At 39.8% G+C, this 24,603-nt stretch overlaps 1 protein-coding gene across 1 annotated transcript in view; it reads right to left on the bottom strand.

Moving 5' to 3' along the window:
* mtnr1c (melatonin receptor 1C) overlaps positions 1–22,211 on the bottom strand; it is a 29,892-nt gene extending 7,681 nt beyond the window's left edge. Inside the window, exon 1 of the mRNA XM_076274317.1 lies at positions 22,016–22,211. Within this exon, the coding sequence (XP_076130432.1) occupies positions 22,016–22,211 (196 nt within the window). The remainder of the gene's footprint in view (positions 1–22,015) is intronic.
* Between the last annotated feature and the right edge of the window lie 2,392 nt (positions 22,212–24,603).

Below are 24,603 nucleotides of genomic sequence, written 5' to 3'. Positions count from 1 at the left end.
TTGCTTATGACCATAACCTAGGCTACTAACAGGAGCTAAGTGAGTTAGCCACAACACGTTCGCTATGTGATGGTTTTTTAATGGAAAATATATAGGCTACCTGAAAGATAACCTGTCTATGATCCCGTGATGATCTACAATCTCCATTTAAACCAGATGTTTTAGAGCGCACGTTGAGATGTATTCAGGGCAGGGCTGTACCTACACATATTTGTTGCACGTGCTACAAAAATCATTCTTTGCGATGAATGATTTAGTACCAACGTTACAAGGGTCAGATACAGTTTTGCCTATGGCTATTCCGTGAGACTGAGGCGCTTTTTGTTTGTTCGAAGTGCGTGTTTAGGGTGTGAGAGGGGAGTCGATGTGCTTTGATTCCAGCTTGGTAGTTGTAGTCTATGCGATTAAAAAACACGTGTGTGTGAAGTATCCAAACAATGATAACGCTTTCATTATGGCTGCTTTAGCCACAGACCTTGAGCTACTGTACAGTGGGTTGGGTTCCGTTTAGAAGTGTCCACTTCATTCGCCCTTTCCGTGATTCACAGCTACGTGAAATGTATTACTACTGATATGCAAAACTATTAACTTTTTCGCCAAGAGGTGGCAGCTTGATACTGTAAGGTGTAAGCCATTGGTTCCAACGGAGATTTTATTTGGGTCGCCAGCATAGCCTAGCGACAATTTGTGTTGTGTAATAGGCCTAGCATAGGGCCTACCTTATATAGCTTATAGTTTGTTAACAGTCACGGTTTTGTCATAACTCCCTCTATGCATTTTTGCATTTAGAATAGCTCTAAAACCGGGGGGCGAACACGTCGCAGGGGGGGCGCCAGTGCGTGGATATCTCAATCGCAAAATTAAACAATATTTCTATCGGGCGCCTACCATGGACTAGGCTGGGTGAAAATCAAAAGATTGCGTCAAAAGATTGAGCTTAACCATTGACCTCATGGTTGCAAAATGCAAGGGAACATGAATCAGCATATTATTTGCACAAACAATAACGGAGAGTAGCTCTTCAACTTTGCCCGTTAAAATGTGTATGAACAGTCTCGCAAAGTAATTCATGAAGGCCCTTTGGACATGTCAGTTATTTGCACCACTGGGAAAAACGGCATTTTGTTTTAGACTACTGGTATTTCATTTGTGCATTGACAATAAAGCTGAATATCATTTGAACTAGATGACTAAACTTATGCATATGTAGAAGAAGAAACATTCACAAAAATCCATGACATGACCTCTCTTCTTGATAGCTGTTGAAAACTGCATGGAACTGACAGGGATTGTTTTGTTTAATAATAAATAAATAAATACATTATGCTGCTACCTTCTGCTTTTCCCAAATACAATGTAGCCTACAGGTGTACCTTTCATCAGTCCAGTTGCAATGGATGGACTGTGATGAACTGCCCTACTTGTGATTGTTTAGAGATTTTAAAGGTTTTATAACAATGTTACAGATTTTTTGGCCCAGAAACAAATCTATTCACCTTTGCAGCGCCAGTAGGCTACTTTGTGTGCGGAATGTGTGCAAACACACATTTCAAACAAGCATACACAAAAGTTTCAAGAGTGGGGAATGGAGTAGAAGATGGAGACAAATTCATTAATATGATTTATTTTCGCGGAATGGATGTGCAGGACTGAGCGGCGGTCATATTTTGTACCGCTACGCGGTACATCTAGTTTATATGCGCACTCAATCGCGCATCTATGCAGGCAAAACGTGATCAAATGTGGCGACAGCACACAAGTTGGAAAAAACGTTTACAATGTGATGATAGCCTACAGTTAATGTGAATCGCGAACAATAACCAAAGAAAGGAATTTGCACCTCCATTCACCAATTAAAGGCTGTAGTAGGCCTAGTGTTTCTACATGTTGGCACAAAACGTAATTTCTGTCAGAAGCCAGTCTATAATGCATACAGGGGTAACATGAAGTGAGTCAGACAGAAGAGGGGCCTGTCTTAGTAGCCTATTCCTGAATCCTGTCCCTTTCAAACTGTTAAAATTGTGTGATTAGCCGCCAGCATAATAAAATCTAAATTAAAAGGCAAAATCTTATTTAGGCCAAACCTATGAGTCTAAGCCTTAGTTTAATCTTCAGGTGTAAGTAATAAGTCAAAGAACCACATTCTGTGTAATATAGAGGTTATCATAAGATACTCTAGTTTGTAATTTATTTTAAAGTATACATTTTGAACACAAATGGAGTCACGGGTCCAGGGATGGATTACTGAATGGGCTTACTGGGCCCAAGAGCTCGGGGGCCCTGAAGCCCAAGCCTCTGTGTGAAGTTGCTTCTTCTCCACCCTTCTCTTTTCACAAAACCCACCATAAGTCATCTGGTGGGTCATTTTTTAAAAGACCCCACCACAGATTTGGTCCCCCCCAATGTTGACATCATGACTACGGCCTTGGCGGTAATGATATGGTAATGATAACGTAAGGCCGTGCTGTGATTATAATAACAAATAGCGCAACTTAAATGTTCTAAATGAATGATTTGCAAACCCGGACAGCAAAAGACTGTCAAATCGATATTAATTGTTGGTCAGATTGATCAGTTTCCATCAGACGCCCAAAATTCAACATCGATGGCATGAGTGGTGGTTGGTCTCTCAAAGTAGAGCGTAGAAAGGGTTCTATCTTGGAAGGGTTATCATGGTAAAGATGGGCTAAAAGACTGTAGACTGACGGAAATGTAGGCTACAAAACATAAAGTCATATTCATGCACAAGCCAACTAATATACAGTAGGCCTAACATATGATAGGCTACTGGAAGACATCAAAGATAATTAGTTAATGTAGCTATAATGTTCCAAAATACGTACCAGCAATGTAGTATAGCCTACAGGAATAAAATATTTCCCGCAACAGCCCTGTTTATTTTGTGTTCTCAGTTGTCCTACAGTGATTAACGTCTACGACAATCTAGGTATGCCTAATTTAGCTCTTTACACATAGGCTTCATTAACTGTTTGGTGCTGCTGTCAGTTGAGCATTGTATAATTTAAATGTAGCCTATTGAATAATTTGAAATGATACTTTGAATTCAAGCAGAAACTCTTCTTTAATAATTGCTTGTATAGCCTAGGCTACTTGAATATGGAGATCATGTGCTCCATGGCTACCTCTGATCAGTCAGAGTGATAGCAATGAGGCCTACATCACTTTCAGTGCTCCATGACAGTTGAAAATATATGCATATTTAAGGGTAATGCAAATATTTTGTATTTAATTAGGTGTGCCCGACCGATTTGAGGGCCGCTTGGAACAAATATGCCAGGGCCGATTTTTGGTCCCAGTCCGCCCCTGATTATCAGCATCATAGTAGGCTTCCGTTTTAACATTCCATATGTTATCTTAATGCAGAGGAAGTCGATTGGGAACCAAATAGAACATTCAAGCATTGTTTTTGTTTTTATTGTTGAAAGGGTCTATATTCCAGTGCATCTTCAATTATTTTACTGATGGGGTCCAGGGAGAGGCCCTCCCTGGCAACACCATATGAGATTCTTCATCAATCTTTCTTCCAGGAAGACCTTCCAGCTCTGGTCTTCTGGTTCACCACAACTGTCAAAAAAGATCCAAAAAGTGCTCCCAAATAGGAAATGGGGTTTGCAACGAAAAAGAGAAAAAACTACGGTTCAAGCAGCCACCTGAAAACTCTTAGTCTAGACTTTCCAAACAGTGGACATAACAATGAAGCATCCAAACAAAATGTTTTGGAATCCAACCCTGAATCTTCTAAAATTGCAGACCTAGTTTGGTAAAACTACACTAGTAGGCTTAGGGGAGAGTAGCACTGTGAAATTTGGTCTGGAGCACAAAGATTAAGTTTATTAAGTCACTGTAATGAGAAGGGCTTTGTGATGGTGTGTAAAGAATTTGTATGCTGTTGTTTGTCTTTGAAACAGTCCTGCCGGGATTAAAAGAATGCCTTCTTCACAGAAAAACTAGCGAGTACACTGGAGATTACAGATCAAACTCATTTAAATGATGCATAAATAATCAAAGTTGATATGACCATATTAGGAGATTATCCAGGGTTCTGCTGTTGTAGTTCTAGAGCTCTGTAATCCACCAGAGAAAACACACAGGGAGATCTTTCATAGAAAAATGTTTTGAGAACCAGAGAAAAACACAACAACACTCCAGCCATCCATGAACTTAAGAAATAAAATTTGTGTTTATTAAAAACACATGAGGGGAAATTCTAATGAAAACAGCATCACAGGAGTGTTATAAGACTATGAATGTCAGAAACAAACACAAAATGGAGTGAAAATGGGCACACATGGACACATTAATGCAAGAATAATTTCATATAATAATTTAAAAAAACATTTCTCTACAAACGCATCTTTTACAATTTGATTCAACTATTAATTATGATATCAGACCTTTATTACACCATGTTCATACCTGCTATTAGATTCTGTTGAGTAACTTGATCAGATGCTGATGTATTCTTCAAACTGCTGCAGGTGACTACTCTCCATCATATAAAATGTTACTTCATATTTATGACTTATTATGGATGAAGAGCAAACTATCAGTGGCTCTTAAGTAAATGTTCAACATTCAGCCTGCTTTTAGTACATGCTCAACTACAATTAAACTGTCAATGTGTCCAACTGTTTAACTGTTTAAACTCATCCACAACTGGTGATTGCTTGATAGTTTATGGTGGGCAAAGAAGATAAAGTGTGACAGTGATTGCACTATCCCACTTTCTATACCAGCCATATGTAAATCTGACAAAAAAAATCTTTCACAGAATTGCTCTAAAGTTTCTCTTACTCGGTGCCACTTCTGATAAGGGACAGTGAGTGGATATGTAACCCTTTACGTCAGAAAAGAATAAACATGGAATTTACAAAAGTTTAAAAACACTTTCTCTTATTGCATCTTATGTGCATTACATACATAGCCACAGCAATGTTTGATATATCCTTGTCATCTATGGTATGTCATCTGTGTGAGTCTTGAACACAAACATAGCTGTTGTAGTGGCCAGAGGAAAGAATGCAAGGTAATATTTGTAGAAGAGTTAAAGCAGGGGGGGTCAAACAGAGATAACTTCTGTCTTCCACAAGCCTGTGCATGACACACAATAGAAATGGAAATGCTATCTCTACTCCCTATTCATGAGTTTCATCAGGTCCCTCTACACAGGTTTATTAATCAAGCACCATGCAGTCTGCATTCATAATCTAGGTGCTCGATTTTATACACCTGTGGAAAGGGACCTGATGAAACCCATGAATAGGTACTTTCCGATATTTTGCGAGTGGCTCTCACCTCCCACATCAGCCCTGGCAGTGGCGGCATGGCACAGATAAAAATGTATGGGCTGATAAATAACGGGCACGCTGACCTGCCCTATGCAGCCTGGGAGGCTGAACCACACAAATCTACACTGAGGACATATACAGTAGAAAGGCACAGTTGTTCTGATTCAGCTTCAGACATAAATTCCCTGAAACTGTCAAGACCTCCAACCCCTGGGCACAGAACATCAGAGAGAGAGAGAGAGACTGAGAAAGAGCATGAGAGAGGTGAAAGAGAACAGTTTTCACTCACAGCTGAGTTGACAATAGGCTACTGGTAATGACCGCAATGTTGTTTACCTGCAAAGACTAATCTACAGTGTCCAAACCAATTAGTTCAATTACTTTCAGTATATACTCAACACATGTTCATCCTCAAACCATGGTGTCTAACTACATATTCTTTCAATAAATTACATTAAGTCTAAGAAATAACTATTGTGCAATGAATTTCCTGTTCATTGTATTTCACATATTTATATTGTACCATTCTAAATCCCACATACAACAGGCCTGACCATATCAGAAATTATCATAAAGGTTACAGGCTCAAGAAGAGTTTAGACGAAATGATTTAACCACATTTTGGGTCAGCCAAAAACCATAAGCAATCTCTCATTTAAATCCCCCCAAACCACATATCAACTATTACTCACACTGACAGTCTTACACTCCCAGTGGAAATGCTTTCAGAATGAATCCTCCCTCTGATTTGAAGACAGAACAAGCTAAAAGTATCAAATACAGTGATTAATATGTTTTTTTTCTGAATGTCCTGTGAATCATGGCTGCCGTCTCCCTGCTTGATCCTCACAGGAGTCAGTTCTCATGGTATCCTACGGTATTTGGTCTGCAAAATATGGTCTGTCAAAAGTGGATGTAATTTTACCTGTTGCTGATTAAAATAAGCTCTGCTCTGAATAAGTACGCAATTACTGTACATAAACATACTGACAGAAGGGAAAGAGAAAGAAAGAGAGAGAGAGAGAGAGAGAGAAGTGGGGTTGTGGAGGGAGGGAGATAAAAGGAGGGAACTGAGAAAAAGATACTGTATGTGTCTGTGGTTCAGGTGGACAAAGGAGTCAATTCAGAAATGGGAACCAGAAAAGAACCCAGTGTTTCCTCTAGGATTTTTTTAAGCAGTGGGGGCAGGCCTGTCCGAAACCCCCCCCCCCCCCCACCCCACCGCCACCGCCCCCCCCGTCCCACGGAACTGACAACTGACACTTCGCTGCAACACAAACAATTATATGTATTCACCTCTATTCACACACAATGAGGCATTATTTTCAGTTGTGATTGAGCTGTATATTTGGAGAATCTACAACAGGTCTGCACAATGAATTTTGAAAGGCAACTGCGACTATTGTACGTCTGCCCCATTTCTGATACCGTGGGGGAAGAAAATTAAACCGTGGGGGGCCTCCACTACCAAATCAACATAGAGGAAACACTGGAACCAGGGACATAAAGGACAATAAAGTGTGCACAGTGAAATTATGAAACAAAGGTGCGCCTTAGGGGTCAACTGATATCTATATCTAATGCCCCTGGGTAGCCAATAACCGATATTTGACCGATATTTTGGGCCAGTATTAATTTGTTTAACTGTTATTTGGTTATTTGGCTGGTAATTAAACAAACTTACTTGAAAGGAATCATGTAGCTCCGACTATACTGTCGCCAAACTGAAAGTGCAATTTAGCCTACTTCTTTTAACTACAACCACATTGGGACACTGTGTAAAATCTTGCTGACATGTGCCTGCATTAAATTTCCAAGAAATGTTCAGTCATCCATCTTAAGAAACCCAGGCGGTAACATCAAAAGTGTCTCAAGTGAATGTATTCTGTACTCTATAGTGAGAGTGGTGCAGCATATCAAGCGTCTTTACTGCTGTCACATAAGTTGCCAACCAGCAGCCTCTGTAAAGTAACGCTAATTAAAAATGATTAAGTATAACAATAATTGTAAAGTAGTCTATATGGTGATACATTTTAGTTTAAGTGAACTTAACACATTTAAACAAGTATCAGCAAAAAAAGTGAGTATAAGGAGACCGATACCAATATAGACCGATAAGTGTCAAAATGGGTCAAAACTGGCTGATATATCAGTCTACCTGTAGTGTGCCTCTATCCTAACATTCTTGACATGACAGATAAATTGACTCCAGGTCAGGGGTCCCTTTTCCCAAAAGCATAGTTGCTAACTACGATGCATCTTCCTTGGTAGCGTCACTGACAAATGTGAGATGACCGTATTTGAGTCACACATAAACAGTACAGAAATACGGTGTCGTATTTCGGTCACATTTTGTTAACAGCTAACAAATATTTTCCAAAATTAAAAACGTGATGTGTGACAATATGAAGCTTAAGTGTTTGTGCATGCACAACTCAAATCTACGGAATCACAATTAGCAGTGACACTATATCAAGGTAGTATCATAGTTAGCCAATATGCTTTTGGGAAACGGACCTCTGGCTGCGAGTGGATCCGGGACATGTCATTCTCTCTCTCTCTCTCCCTCTCTCTCTCTTTCTCTCTCTCCCTCTCTCTCACAGACACACATAAAACCACAGACAGATAAACATACAGGGAGACACACAGATAGACACACACGCACACACACACACACACACACACACACAGAGAGAGAGAGAGAGAGACACACACACACACATCTCTCTCTGATACACACACACACACACACCAGTGAATTTCACACACTTCACACTTAGGTCGCATGATAACTGATAGGTATAAAGAGGCGACTGCTTTCAGCCTTATCACTGCTTCGCACTGGGTGTTCCTTTCTTCTCTCCTCATGAGACACAAGCTCATGCTGTGGCACATAAACGCATTAGTATAAGCCACAAACAGTGATATAAACACCACAAAGTACAAACAATGACAGACCAGACAATGGTACCGGTTAAGCCTACAGGGAAATACTGCCTCTGCTAACTTCCAAATGATCTGCCTGATGATAGCTTGAGCTAATAAGCAAAGTAAGGTGGTCAGGAATGTACAAAACCCTGTTCTCATAATGTTCCACGTGCATGGATAAAATGTCAGGCAGTAGATTTTATAAATGACAAAAGACACTATACATGTTTTTTTTCTGAAATCAATGAAGAAAATGAATTGGAAAACTGCTGTTTTACATTGCATTACATTGTATTATAATATACTGGACTGTATGTAATTCACTGTAATCATTTGGAAAGATGACTCCCTGTGAAACATAATATAAAGACCAAACCCATATAACCTATAACTGTCTGAGCCCCAACATTACTGTTTCTTCCAGCCTCAGAACTGCACTTAGAATTTCTGACTCCGTTTAACTCGTTTAACCGAATTCTCTATGCACCTATTGCCCTCATTCTCTCGCTCTTTTTGTTTGTCTCACACACACACACACGCACACACACACACACACACACACACACACACACACACACAGACAAACACACACACTACAATGTAGTGTTTCAACAGAGTAAACTGTGTGCTCGGAGTAAAAAGCAAGCCAGGGCCACCATTTCTCTCACCTCCACTCTCTTCCATGACTCATGCAGTATTTCCTCCCATAGGAAGCACATATGCAACACACTCTCACTTTCAGAGGTCAGACAAAAAAAGTGAGAAAAGGTCAACGGGAGTGAACTCAAAAACAACATCAAAACAAAACTCGCCAACTCATACTCCCAGGTCATCCTCAGCAAGTGCTGCTTCCCAAAACCTGCTGAGTTCTGAGTGAGAGCTGCGTATTTTAGTCTAAAATACGTCAGAGAATTCTATTTCAGTTTTGCGTGTGATTCTACGTAATGAGCTGACTGCGTATAATAGAGAGCTTGCTACTCATCGGAAAGACTTGGAGACGAAAAGGCATGAGGGGCACAGACTCAGACACACAAAGTTAAAGTCTGTCCCAACACTTTCACTGTGCTGTAACCCATCACAGACAACAATGTCTGTCAGATGCCATATTGTAAATGTAAATACAACCTTTTAAGTCTAAATGACAATAAGAGTAAGTGCTTAAATTCAATTTTGTTGTTTGTCTGTCCTGCCTGCAGATTGGTTTAATGGAACTTTAAGTTGGTTCCACATGCACTCAGTGGGTTAGCTAGTATAGAAACACTGTGGTGTGAGGGCAGACCACAGTGCCTTAAGAAGAACATACCGAATTTAGGAGTGCCTATTCCTCCAACAGGAGGTTCTACTTTCATAGATCTCCACTCAACTGGCCAATAGACACACATCAGGCAGCAAAGCACATTCTTGTATTTTTCCTTGCAGCAGCTCATGGATGTCATGGGTGTCTTTCACCAGGGAGATGTTTCACACGGAGAGAAAAACAGGCATCATCAATGTCTTCTCAGCTTAAAATGTCCCGTTAATCAGTGGAGGGTGTGCCGGTTACTCAGCTTAAAATGTCCCGTTAATCAGTGGAGGGTGTGCTGGTAGTGGGCTGCATGTTGAACAATGGCTGCCTGGGCATTTACCTCATTAAATACTCATTACCATCACAGGGTGTCCGGGCATTGCCTCCTGTAACGTCTCTGCCGTTCAAATGAGGCGTTTTATGGGCTCTCCCTATCAGGTCAACACAAGCAGGACAGCTGGAAATCATGTTTAATGTGTGGGCCTTTGAGTGGCAAACACCGCACCACCTTCAGACTCTGCCTTCATTCCCTCACACACAGACAGCTTAACGGCATCAAAGTCTTCCAGGTGCACACACATGCACACTCTCACTCACTCACTCACTCATTCACACTCATAAAAGGGCAATTGTCAAAAATGACCATATAAGGTGTGGGCTCCATTCTCGTGTTCTCTAAAGCAATGCAAACAACCAACCTCACACAGCCAGCTCTGTTTTGGCCCTCCCATTTTCAGGAGGCCATCTTTGTCTGCGTCCTCCATAGATGAGCTTTGACAGAGACCACTCAGGTCCATGCTGGAAAGAAAACAGTGCTCTTGGGAAACACACACACACACACACACACAGAGGAAGACACATACATACACACACACACACACACACACACACGCATGCTCCATCAATGCAACATGACATGAGGGAAATGTAAGGTCCCTCAAACAAAATTCATCTTGACACTGCGTCACAATGATCTATGGCAGACCACTGTTTTCACATTTGACTGAGGCATAATCAAATCCATTGGACAAAAGCATCCACTTGTATTGCACTGCTCCAAGTGCTCCACTGTGGGCTATCACAAAACTTTTAAAACATCCACACACACACACACACACACACACACATACCTCAACATGCTCACATCAGTCGTAAAAAACTTTCAAGTGGTTTGAAAACATCCAGGTTTAGGGATGATTAGAAAGGATTGTAATCATTTTAATAACATGGGAGGTCTATCACAGATAAAAGGTAGGGGGTTGTTTGAACAATTACTTTCAATGCATGCAGACAGTCTGAGGCAATTACCTTGCCTTGTTTGAACTGCAAATGTTGACACAGGAGCAAAAGATATAAAATACTAATTAAAACCAGAAGTGAAAAGGTCAACTTTGAGGTACTCAAAAAAAAAAAAAGTGAGATGACCGTTCCTGGCTAGATTCTGTTATTCTGAGTGTGACCTTAACTGCACGATAACAAGGGGCAACTAATGGAATGCTGTAAAAGAGAATATACAGACACGATCACTGGGATCATGTGACACACATGGTCAAAGAAAAGCTGAAATATTCAGACAAATAATATAAATATTTGAACCAAAGACAGTTTGAATTAGTTTCAATGGTGACTTAAAGTCTATGCGGATACCAATGCACCACCTGGGCCACAACTACTGTACATTTCCCAGTGCTCTCCGGCCTTCAAGTCTGTTCCTCCTGCCCTCACTGTTGCAGTCACATTGTCCATGCTGCTGGTTTTTCATTTGAAGTATCTCTTCTATTTAACACTGTCAATATAAACATTGTGGACTGTAAAAATAGTTTGCAACCCGACAATTTATATTCTTCCACATACAGTGCCTATAAAAAGTATTCACTCCCCTTGGATACTTCCACTTTTATTGCTTTAATAAATAGAATCTTTGTCATTTTAATTGGGCCTTTTTTTACAATCATTTACAAAAATCCCCTCTTTAATGTCAAAGTGAAAACAAATCTACAAAGTAATGCTAATTAATTAAAAATATTTATTATATGACTTCACAATGCAAGTAGAACGCTCCATTGACTTGAATGGGATTTCCCAAAGTTTTAATGGTCATTATTTAAGCAATAAGCTGGCCAAGTTTCATAAAGTAAAGGCACAGCAACTAGAAATATAACGAGTTATTCGTAGATAATCATTCTTCCACCAAGAAATATATTTCCTCTATCTGAACGGTTGCCAAGCAACGTTAAGACGCAGCTACTTTAACTTTTGTATCAAGTTATGGTAGCGCAGTAATATAGAATGAAATGCGGTCAAGGTGTATGTTTATGCTGCATTAAACACGATTCAGCCAATTTATTTTCCCAATAATGACAGGTGTTCTATACATTATCCCTTACATAATGCAAAATAAGCGATTGCATAAATATTCATCCCCCGTTAAAGTAACTGACCTAAATCGACAGCCGTCCAGCCAATTGGTGCTAATAGTCTCACAATTAGTGAAAAGGAGATCGCCTAAGTGCAGTGAATGTGTATAGTATAGCAGGCGAATCGAATGTCATGTCAACAATATGATCGCAGCAGTGTTTACGAATAAGCCCTATAGACACCAGCGTCTGGAAGCTCCAGTTACTGGTCAATCAGTATTCCTGGCTATAATTCCACCATAAAGACAAAATAACACTCCAAACAACTCAAAGAAAAGGTTATTGACAAGCATAAGTGAGGGATGGATACAAAAAAAAAATCAAGGAAGTTCAGTGATTCATCATTAAAGAATGTAAGGAATATGGCAAATGTGCAAATCTGCCTTGAGCAGGCCGTCACCACAAACTGAGCAACCGTTCAAGAAGAATATTGGTGGGGGAGGCCACCAAGGCCAGGGGCGGATCTAGAGATTTTTTCCTGGGGTGGCGAAGGGGTGGCATGAGGTTCCAGGAGGGGGGCCATGGACATTATTCAAAACTTAAAATTCTACGGATTTCATTGAATATTTTGTTCAATTATGTTTTGTTCTCTACACTAGGCTACATTACACAAGGTGGGAGGCAAATCGGAACGTTTTGGATGATGTGGGTCTTAATATGTGAATTTCTTTCTCTGTGTAATTATACAGTGTCAAAAAGCAATTCTAGGGAGGTTTGGAGGTATGTTCCCCCAGATATTTAAAAAAAAAAAATGACCGCTCAAATGATTTCTTCTAGTTTTGAAGGAATATGGACACATTTATAGAATAAGCCATCAATAGATTTAGGTTATCTGGATTGAAACAAGATTCTGATAATTTGGGTATATGCTCCCCTGGAGACATTTTTTTTTAAAACATGACCCCTCAAATGATGTATTCTAGTGAGTTTTGAGGGAATATGGACAAATTTAGTCATACAAAATAAGCCATCAGTAGATTTAGGTTATCTGAATTGAAACAAGATTCTAATGCAGATTTGTTGCAATGATAACCATGACTGTGACTGTCAAAACATTTCTATCTGATTCAATAACCTTCTTAGTCAAAACATTCTTTTTGGATTTATTATAATACAACAATTTAAATTGTACATAACAAGAATGTAATTATTAATCTACCACCTCACTAATAAACATGCAAACACACACACTGGTGGACAGTAACTAAGTACTGGGTATGGGTATCTAATTCAATTATTTAATTCTTTGGAAGGTTTTTACTTCAACCCCCACTACAATTAAAGGCCAAATATCTTTAGCAGGGATTAGAAACGGTTCAAAGAATGAAAACCAGAAACGAACACAGTTTTTGGAAGGACGTAACTGAAAACGGGAGCAAAACCAATTTCACTTGTTCCAAAGTGAAAACGTCATTTTCAATTTTAGATAACCGGTTAATAACGATATTTATCATTCTGATTATCCTTTGTTTGAATATTATTCAAAACTCCATAGGCTTGGAAAGTCACCTGCCCACACAGTGTTCCCCAGACCCCTTATAAGATGAATTTAGTCAGATGTTATGAATCGGTATCTCCCCTGCATAATTGGCTAGAACTACTAGTTGAAAAAAAAGAACATTAATATCCAACACTATCTAACTGCCTTTTCCAAGTATGTAGTCTAAATTACTGAAACAATTTGTTAAATACCAGAGACACTAGGCAAATATGTATAGGCCTGTCATGCAGTTGGTAGCACCATACATAGGTTAGGCTTTTGCAAGGCTTAAAGCAAGGACATTTTCTGTGCCTGAAGTTAGGCTATCAAGCATTTTTAAGACCTAATATTATATAGGTATTATAATATTATGATATAAAATAATGTTTTTGCTCAGAACGAACCTAAATGAAAATCATTCTGTTTTCAGTCCCTGATCTTTAGTGCCAAATTATGTTTTGCCATTCACAATCTAGGCTACTGACTCACTCACAAAGTGGTGAATAATGAAGTACATGTATAGTTACTGTATTAAAGTACCTTTATAAATCTCCTATTAGGAAACAACCTTAAACACGACTGAACAATCAACATGTTAATTTCTTGAGAACACAAACTCCTGTGCTGGCCTCAGCTTGTTGGTTCATCTACCAGCAAATGATTGAATCTATCACCCAATGAAACTGGAAGATTTAACTGGAATCTAAGCAATCTCACTAAGCTTCATATGTGATGTGCTTTGACATCATCAAACGCCTAGTCTAGTAGCCTACTCTGAGTAGGGTTTGTTTGAAAATAGTACATTTACTTATTGTGATTGAGTAGAATTTCAGTCATGTAGGCTACTTTTACTTGTGTAGATTGATTTACACCATGAAAAGAAAGGAAAAAGAAAAACGCAACCCCCAGCTTGACACCGATTAGATATCCTATCGACATGTCGACCAAAATTGGATAGTCATAGATGCTGGGAAAGTGGATGCATGACAATTTTGAGAACCCATGTTGAATTATTACGTGTATTAATGAGTTGACATCGACAGCAGTATTTACAATCAAAGGTTATAAACTAGCGACACACACAAATAGACTAACGTTAAGCTACGCATGAGCATGCCCTTATTATCTGACCTGACCATCATCGAAAAATTTGATGAGACAAAGTCTTGCGGATGTAAATAACGTAGACTAACAGTGAGGTTGTTGCCGGGTTAACTGATTATGGACTGACTCTGATTATGGACTTTTTCGACTTGGTGGTCAAACTTACCACTTCGTTGTACAGACGTTGACATCTAGTTCCATGCACTGTGCAACTTGCTGGGCTGGTGAAATTTCACGGGGGTCACTGCGCTGATGGTGATGGGTGAAACCATTGTGAGGGGGCAGGGGATTCTAAATCTGCGATTTCTATTTGAGAGGAGTTTGGTGCGGATTTCACACCTTCTCACAGTTCTCAGACCAACATGTATGAACATAAAATATACTTAAAAAAATATTATCTGATTTATAAATGGGGTGGCAACAGGGGTGGCAAGACTGTGTCCTAGGGGTGGCAGCTGCCACCCTTTGCCACCCCGTAGATCCGCGCATGACCAAGGCACCTATGACAACTCTGAAGAAGTTAAAAGCTTCAGCAGCTGAGATATAAGAAACTATGCATACAGCAACTTTTGCCCGAGTTCTTCACCAGTCAAAGCTGGGTGAGTGGCAAAGCTCTTATTAAATCTCGACTAAAGTTGGGAGACTCCAATGTCAAATGGAAGAAGGTTCGTTGGTTTGATGAGACGGAAATTGAGCATTTTGGCCATCAGACTAGATGCTATTTCTGGCGGACACAAAACACTGCACATCACTAAAAACGCACCATCCATAATTTGAAGCATAGTGGTGGTAGCATGCTGTGGGGATACTTCTCAACAGCAGGGCCTGAAAGGCTTGTAAAGGTAAAAGTAAAAATAATTCAGCAAAATATATGGAAATCCTGGAGGAAAATCTGATTCAGTCTGCAAGATAAGTACAACTTGGGAGAAGAATTTCTCTCAAGCAAGACAATGATCAGAAGTACAGCAAAAACTACACAGAAACGGTTTAAAGACACCAAGGTGAATGTTCTTGAGTGAAAGCACAGACCTCAATACTATAGAAAATCCTATAGACCTATCCATGCAGACTCCATACTTAAATTGCGGTCAAAGGTGCATCTACTCAATGCTGACTTAAAGGGGGTGAATATTTATGAAATCACTTATTTTGCATTATATGTTTTTAATTAATTAACATTACTTTGTAGAAATATCTTTCACTTTGACATTAAAGAGGGGATGTTTGTAAATCATTGTAAAAAAAAAGGCCAACTTAAATTGATTGAGTGAATACTTTTTTTAGGCACTGTATAATGTTTCAATACGTATGAGTGCAAAGAGAACTTCCATTTGCGTTGTCTGAGAGGCATGACCATTTATTCAGTGACTTTCTGATACTACATTAGAGAGGGAGACTGTTGCCTCACTGAACCTTTAAACTTTTATTGGACAAGGGACTTCTGGAGAATTCTAGCGAGCAAAAAGTGCGCCAGGACCACCAGACGACAAGTGTCAAGAAGAGAAGACACTAACCCTGTGCCTTAAAATAGCTGAAGACAAAGCTGTCCAAACTGCCTTTTTCCCCTTCTTTTCTGTGACTGCAGCTTTATTTCACAAGGGTCTTCTTTATTTCATGAGTTTGTCCTTATCACACTCTCCAGTCTTCCCTCTAGCCCTGCGGCACTAGCGGAAACTGGAGCTTCAGTATTATCCCTGGATGCATAGTTGAGTAGCCACAGCCAAGTGCTGCCTGCCTGCGAGTGCTAAAGCCGATCTTTTTTTCCCAGCGCTGCTGCCACAGCAGCTATACTATGCGTAGCTGCTGGAGGTGCCTGTCACTTATATCGGCCGCTGGACCTTCCCCACAGTCAAGGAGTTGGACACATCTTGGCCATTTTTGTCCTTTTATGTCAGCTATTGCACAGAGCCAGCCAAACCATGTACTTGGAACCATCCCTAGATCCAGGAGAGTTATGAACTGCTGTCAGACTCAACGGCACCAGCAGCTTAGCTCACCACTGGGTATACCCAGCTGACCCCAACCTGGCACTGACACAATCATGCGTTTCCTTTACATTTATCTGTGTTCCCTCTGAGTTAAATGGCACTGACCCACAACTTCACGGTGTTATCATACCCAACACACCCACAGGGCAATAAAAGAAGACTTGTATTATGAGCAAACAAACAATCAAGAGATTGTCACAAAATTGTAAACCTCTCTTAAACACCCGTCAACTGCAATAACTATCATTGAACAATAATAAATCATAGCCTGGCCCTAACCCCAATCTTAAATCTGGGACTAGTTGTCCTCCTCAGTGTAAAAGTGTCAACTGACCAACTGACTGGACCTAGTGATGACAGTGCTGACTGCTGAAGATGTGGGACTGTGTTTTGTTTTAATTCTCATTATATGAAAATAGCCTCACCATGACACACATTTTTGACATATTTTGCCTAGATTGTGCATACAAGTCAAATTATGAAACTGTGGTAAAGGGATAAATACATTTTTCATTAAAAAGAAACATTTGTCAACTGTTTTTTCAAGCAAAATGACTAATAGATTCATTCCTGTATTGGTATGTCGAAAGGTTTTGAGATATTGGCCCCTTGCAGTTGCACACTTATCAGCTGTGGAAATTGGAAAACTAAATAATCTAATATCTTAATGGGTCAGCATAATAAGGTCATTGAATGTCAAGTCATGATGTATGAACAAAGGTTTTTCAGGACATAAGATGGACAGACTTCCAAAGAGACTTCTTCAGCACCTTAATGTATACAGTAGGACCTGGATAAGAACATAATCATCACTTTCCATATTACAGTGATCTGGGTTTCAGATGTGCCTTTATTAAGAATCTCTATCTGGGGCAAACTGGTGCTGAAACAGAACTCATTAGGCCTTTCAAAAATATTCTTCATTCTTACCCTGAACCTTAAATATAGTGGCCTCATATCACTAGAGATGGGATGAGAATATTATTCACTGTTATGATTGACAAAACACCAGAATCAAATACCCGGAAAAAACAACAGTAGCGTGACAAAAAAGGAGATTTGCACTTGGAAAACCAATGATCACAGGGAAGTGGAATTTAAAAAATGTCAGTGACACGTTTGGCTGAAATTGATCTCTTACATTGACAGAAAAGCAAAAAGTCACTCTGTCCAGTACAAAGTGAAACAAACAAAACAAAAAAACTCAGACTGAATAAGTAACATTCTTGTCATAGTATTGTAACTGGCAAACAATGACCTTAAACTGTTCCTGTGGTATTTCCAAAGACCATCATCTAATATTGTTTGCTGCAGAGTTTATTAGGATTGTTATAGTCTCTGGCTTGGAAAAGTCTTGAGATACTTATAAACTCAATCAGCTGGTGGGAAAACATAGCCTGGCATAGCCTAGTCTCTATGTTTACATTCCCCTCAGCCACCAGTTAGGCAGGCCAATCAGCAATGAAAGGGGATGATGTTAGTTTAGAAATCGAAAGTGAATGAGGTAGACGGTAGATGGTGCAAACATAAAATATTGACGTACATTTATACAGGAAAGGTAAATCCATTGTTTCATGACTGCTGATCCGGTTTACTTTTTGTTTGTAAAGGTTAGGCGGAGTAGGAAGTAACATTAAGTAACATAGGTAACATTCAACATCTTGAATTTCCCCTGGGGATCAATAAAGTATCTATCTATCTATCTATCTATCTATCTATCTATCTATCTATCTATCTATCTATCTATCTATCTACATTAGGAATCCCTGATCAATGTGATTGGTTAGGCTGGACTTCAATGATTTCAAAGTTAATGCAGAGTCTACACCCATTATGCTAGGGTTGGAAACATTTCCAAATTGTGAGTACCCAGACTCTTTAAGTAAGTATTTATCATTAAGTAGTGTGTTTGGTAAAGCAGGCTAGGAGAAACAGGAAATGTGAATGTTTGTTAAGGGCAATTCCATGCAAAACTGTCACATCCATAACGGCAACACAATGCCATGTTATTTAGTTGGCATTATGGACGTGACAGTTTTGCGTGGAATTGCCCTTAAGAGAAGAGAATATAAAGAATACAATAAAATTATCATGGGAGTGGAGAGAGAGATAAAGGAAGAGAGACATAGAGAGAAAGAGAGAGCAAAAGAGGCTTGACAGGAGAACTAGAAGAGCACACACCTCTCCTAAGAGTGACCATACCCAATGATTAAGAGGGCACTTACAGCCCACTGCATTATCCAGGTCTCAGATGAGAGGGCTGACCAGGACCAGGGCAGTGCCTCCTCTTAGTGGGCTGCTTATTTCAATGAGTTTCAATGAGCGGAGCACATTGAAACCCATTTGTGGCATTTTTGCCTTGTGTCGAATAATGGCCCCTCTTACGTTAGGCCATTTTCCTGATGGACATTTCATAAGTTTGTCCTGCCGTTGCTGGGGTCTCGGGAGCTGCTGTATAACACCAACAGCAGGATAGATTGTGATTGGATGTGGGCTGTGATGCACTTGGCTAATATGTGAACAGGGGAAAAAAATGTCTCTCACCTTTAGGAAACTGCCCGAGAGGTAGAGAAACACAAAATAAATAAAATAAAACGCTGATATTAATTGATTCAAAATCCCACTATACGGTATTTTGATGCCAAGATGTGCAATACTGTGACTTGAATAATAGACCTGAGATTAACAAACTCATGCCAGCTGTTTGGTCGTCACGGACCTCCAATGGAACTGTACAAAACGGCCATTTATTTGCTAATGAGAAGAAGAACTAGAAGCACTCGTTGTTCCATTAAAGACATTAAAACAATGGAAAACACGTGGGTGTTGAGGTGAACCTGTTCATAAGCAACTCCTACCCTGATTAATCCTAATGACTCCCAAATTACCCTACACATTTTTGCATCTTGTGAACATTTTTTTTCTTTTAAACCCACAAGCCAATATTTGCAACACTGTCTTTCAGTGTAACACATACATGACACAATGTCTTTACATGTGTTCTGGCAGCAGTGAGCAAAGGGTTATTTTTAAACTACCATACCATTTGCGTTGAACGGGCGTTATCCGCGAGCCACGCTTGTGCGGTTAACATGCTGTGGTGCGTCCATCGGCACCTAGTAAAGCTGTCTGCTGGTGCGCTTGCAAAAGACCTATTTTCGGAACACGCTGCTGGGGACTTTCGGCACGGTGATCTCTCCTGGGTTCAGGATTAGGAACTATCATAGAAAATGACAGGGAAAAATTCCACAATCGGGGGGTTTCCTGCCTCTTTTTGCATATCACACACAAGCATGTCAGAAACACTGCACTATAGTGTGGCAATCCTGCTGATATACTGCAGAGCACATCTGCTACACAGGCACATCCCATGCTCTTGTCCATAGAGTCAGCCCTGCAAGATATAGATAACTGTCTTGAGACTGATGCAAGAGTTTAAAAAAATGTGTACATTCATTTAAAGCAAGAGCAGCAGTACTGTTGACAGGCAGGCAGGTCATAATAGATGAGCATTGAGAAACTCATTTTTGTAATGTTCAGAGGCCCCCTGCTTCATTTCCAAGACAAGGCTCCTTATTGCAGTCATCTGTCTTATTAACAGGGAGTTCAATGGAAAAACAAATATAAAAGACTGTTCATGGAAACGAATGTTGGAGTGATCTGGAACTAACAGGCGAGCATCGCCACCTACGTGACTCTAGTTTCATATATCTGTGACAACAGCTGTGTGCTTTCCTAATCCCATTTACAACCTTTTGCGCTTCACTCGCAACAGACCTTCTCCAACCCCACATAAATAAATAATTAGCACCCATGCTAAAGTAAATAAATAAATAAATACAGCCCTGACATAATCCTTTACAGCGATTAGGTCACATGTTTCTGCCACCATTTTTTCATGGTGCTATGCTGGCTGCAGGCATACATGCAACCCCTTCCACATGCATAATGCATGCTTGTATTATCAAGAATGGGCCTGTGATTGAATGGTGGCCCCATGCACCTTCAATAAGCCAAGAGGGAAATGGTGGGGGTGGAGAGGAGGGGATGTGGGGTTGATGGTGATGACTGAAGCAATGTGTTCAGCTCCTGGATGTGGCGTCAGTGGCCATTCCCCTCTCCTCTCTCCTTATCAACCATGCACTCACAAGGGCAGTGCAATCATGTCCAGCCTCCACATCGACCAGTCAAGACATATGCTATTGCAAATGATGTTGCTCTCTAAGCCTCTTTTATCTCTATGGACTGCTCGGACCATGAACGCATGCATGTTGACTTCATTTAATATTTCATTTGGTTTTTAAATATATTTTACAGAGAGGCAAATAAGGTTAAGTTATACAAAACACTGACTTCAAAATAACATGTTAGCAGAACAACCATTTAAGTGTGAAAGAGCTTCTGATTGTGTGTGTGAGAGAGAAAGAGAGAGAGACACATATAAAGTTGAAAATAGACAAAGTAGTTATAATAGCATTACAGAAAGAATGGCTAACATAATCATGCTCACTGCTCTTGAGGGAAATTACTGAATCGCTCGCTGAGAGTATCTGTCTATCAAAGCCCTTATAAAAAGTACAGTCCTCCCAAGAAGAGAAAGGGATGACTGTTTTGAAGCACAATAATACTCTTCATCAGCATGCTGTGGGCCTATTTGAGGATGTTCTCACCCATTCTGGCAAGAGGGAATAAAGACCACAGTCTTCAGGGCAAACTGAAGTTACGCACTTCAGTGTTTTGTGGCTCAACTGAGTACCACTGTGTGGAAAATATTTCAGGTGTCACCTGAAAAAAATCACTAATAGCCTCACACATGGTGTGATGGTGCATCAGGGTATTTTCGGCATCACCTTTCAACACTAGTAAACAAACATATACAATGGGGGAAAGGGAGTTTACAAAGACTTCAGAATATTTTTTCTGGCCTATACCTTGCAGTCATGTTGATCTAAATACTATAATGAGTTGTCATTCATGTTGCCAACCAAGTTCAGTAGAAAAAAACCACTATTTTTATTATTTCGTCTTAGGCTATATTATAAATTTCTACTATTTTAAATACATGCAAAAATATTCCTTTCAGCTTCAGACTCATAATATGCTACCCCCCCCCCCCCCCCCCCCCAAAAAAAAAAAATAAATAAATAAATAAATAAATACACAAACAAACTACAAATAAGTTGTTTTAAACGACTGTGTGAATTAGATGTTTTAAGATCACTGGAAATCGTTGATTTAACGCTGGATCCAAACAACAATTCTATTTCCGTGCTGGCTCGAGGAGCGTTTCAATGTAATCATGGTTTTATAACATTTGGAGGTGGCTAATTTCGACTAATTGTAAACTTTACATGGGTAGGCGAGCGGTTACAGGTAAATGTTCAGATTATTTACCTTTCACTGTCTCTGGCAAAGCGTACATAAAACAGTTATTAAAGGTTGCAGCTTTTCATGGGATTTTTGGAGTTCTACACAAACATCGAAATCCATCTCCAGTTTCATACCTGCGTTCCGAAGCTTCTTGTTTCTATACACAGACAGGATGACGAGAACGTTCCCAACGATGTCAACCACGATGGTAAAGATGAGCACACTGGCCAGAGTTGTCGCTACTCCGGCAGATGTGGTATGAGAGGATACACTTTGATTTGCACTCTGGGACAAGCAATCGATACAGCTCAAGTTCACCTTCAGCGCCATTCCTGATTAACACTACTGTGGAACATCAAAGTTTTTGTCCGCTCCAAATCCGGGAAGCAGGGTCCTTAAACGTTTAAATTTCGCTGTGAGTGTTCAGGAAACCCAGGGGTTCGCGCGTTATTCCCATACGTCCCCATCCACGATGGTTTTGGGACAGTTTGCTTGAAGAGCATACAGCGCGTAACATATTGTGTTGCCACGACGATTCCCTGTCGCGTCCTCCCTTTACTGAATTGCATTACACGAAAATGTGATTTTTTTTTCTGACTGTCTTATTACTCAATTACCGTGACGTTGGCTAGTCTCTCGAGATTTAAGAGATAGAAATAGCTCTTGAAGTCCTTAACTCTTGAAGCCCTTTACTTCTATGAGATGGTCCACAAGAGAAGACTACTTGTAGGCTAGTCTGCATCAGCCCTAACGATAGAGCCAGCGTACTGGCTGACTTGCCAAGGTCCCTGTGGTGTTTTTCTTCTGATTGTTCCAGGCATGAAAGCAAGCTGTCATGTCTCCCGTGAGGTGCAGATTTCCAAAATCAACAATTAAACATGACTGGGATGGGTTAGCCTATTTTGATTTGTATTAATGGAGAGAATTTTGTTTCAACCTCCTTGGCCCATCTATGACCTACATGCCCTTAACGTTGCAGATAGATAGATAGATACTTTATTGATCCCCAAGGGGAAATTCAAACGTTCAAATTCAAATCATTACATGGTCTGGTCTGCAGATATCCCAAATGTAACATAATAAAGTGAGAATACATTCAGAGTGGGGAATTGTGGCCCTTGCTCAGAAAAACATAAATGTCATGCAAGGACTCCTTCAGCATGTCTGCAGCACTTATACATTACATTACATTACATTACATTTGGCTGACACATTTTTAGCCAAAGCGACTAACAACATGGTAAACAGTTTAAGCCTTTTAAAGCAATTCTCCCAACAATTCTAGGACAATTTAAAAAAAAAGGTAGAGTACAAGAATAAGTGCATCAGTGGGTGCTGTTTTTAACCTTCAAACACTGTTCCATAAATATGCCATTTTTCATCAGATTGCCTCAAGACCTCCTTCACAAAAGGCAGGTGGAACACATGGAATTCATTGTATTTCTTTGAATTTTGAGTGATTTATTCAACTTGGTCACACTTTTTTTTGTTTACGGTCAAAAATGACCGCCATAGGTGGAAAAGAGTATAATTTTCATCCAGGAGTTGAAAGACATCACAAAACACACACTCATACAACTTTCCTTCGCTTGTGTGCCCATTCTACACATGAATCACTTTCCACAACAAAGCTTAGAGTAAATTATGGGAGCTCAGTGTTTTCTTGAACTAATGTACTTCTCCCCCAATGTGAACCGTACCATAGGAACCCATCTCAATGTTCGCACACACATGCATGCATGCACACATACACACACGTGTACACACACACACACACACACAAACACACGATTCATGTTGTCAGTTCATGTTGTCATGTTGCCACTTGTGCATGTGAACCACCAATGCTCGCACACACATGCATGCACACACACACAGAAACACACACCAGACACACACACACACACAAACACGCAAACACACACACTAATTTGACTCCAGTACTATCCAATGCAACTGCAAGAAAGAAGTCACATGACTCACAGTCATTTTGCTGTGCAGGTGTCTTGCGACGCCACATTTTCCCGAAAATTGCATTTCTTAGTACTTTACTTCCAGTAAATCATCAAGAAAAAATATGAGCAACCTTTAATGATAAGTAAAGATGTTTTATCAACAACTTTTCATAACATATCAATGTAGGCGTCATAGGAAATTACAAAAAACGGCATGTTGCCCTGAGGCAACATTGTACCTTAACGGACTCGCATATGGCCATATTGAATAAACTAAGTAGGGAAGCAAGTGCATTATATTTGTAATTAAATTAGCAAGGCAAAAGCAAATATATTGCATGCATTTGTTAGAAACAGAGTTGTACATATGTAATACTTTACTTTTTAATTGTACTGGCATATGTCTGTTTCTTTCCACACTTGCAACTGCCTGTTTATGTGTGCCTCCTCATTTTTATTTCATTCTACTTTCTTACCTTTTACTTTTAATCCTGCCTGCGAGAGGAGATGTTCTCTGAAGAGCTGGGTCTTCAGGAGTTTTTTGAAGATGGAGAGGGATGTCCCTGCTCTGGTAGGAACTGGTAGTGCATTCCACCAACGAGGAACAACACATGAAAAAATCTGACCTTTAGCATTTTGAGTAATTAGTCATTTCAATTATATATATATAAAAAAACTGAAACTTGTTGAATTTATTGTCGCATTTCATACTTATATAAGCAGGATACAATTCTTGGGTTTTGATCATTGAACTGTTAATCTATTTT

This window comes from Alosa pseudoharengus, unplaced genomic scaffold (genome assembly GCF_046254945.1).
Source record: "Alosa pseudoharengus isolate Yale_2024_CS ecotype anadromous, Long Island Sound unplaced genomic scaffold, YU_APseudo_1.1 YU_APseudo_1.1_scf_8, whole genome shotgun sequence".
NCBI lineage: Eukaryota > Metazoa > Chordata > Actinopteri > Clupeiformes > Clupeidae > Alosa > Alosa pseudoharengus.
The sequence above is the reverse complement of the archived record's forward strand: the minus strand, read 5'-3'. Positions and strand labels throughout refer to the sequence as shown.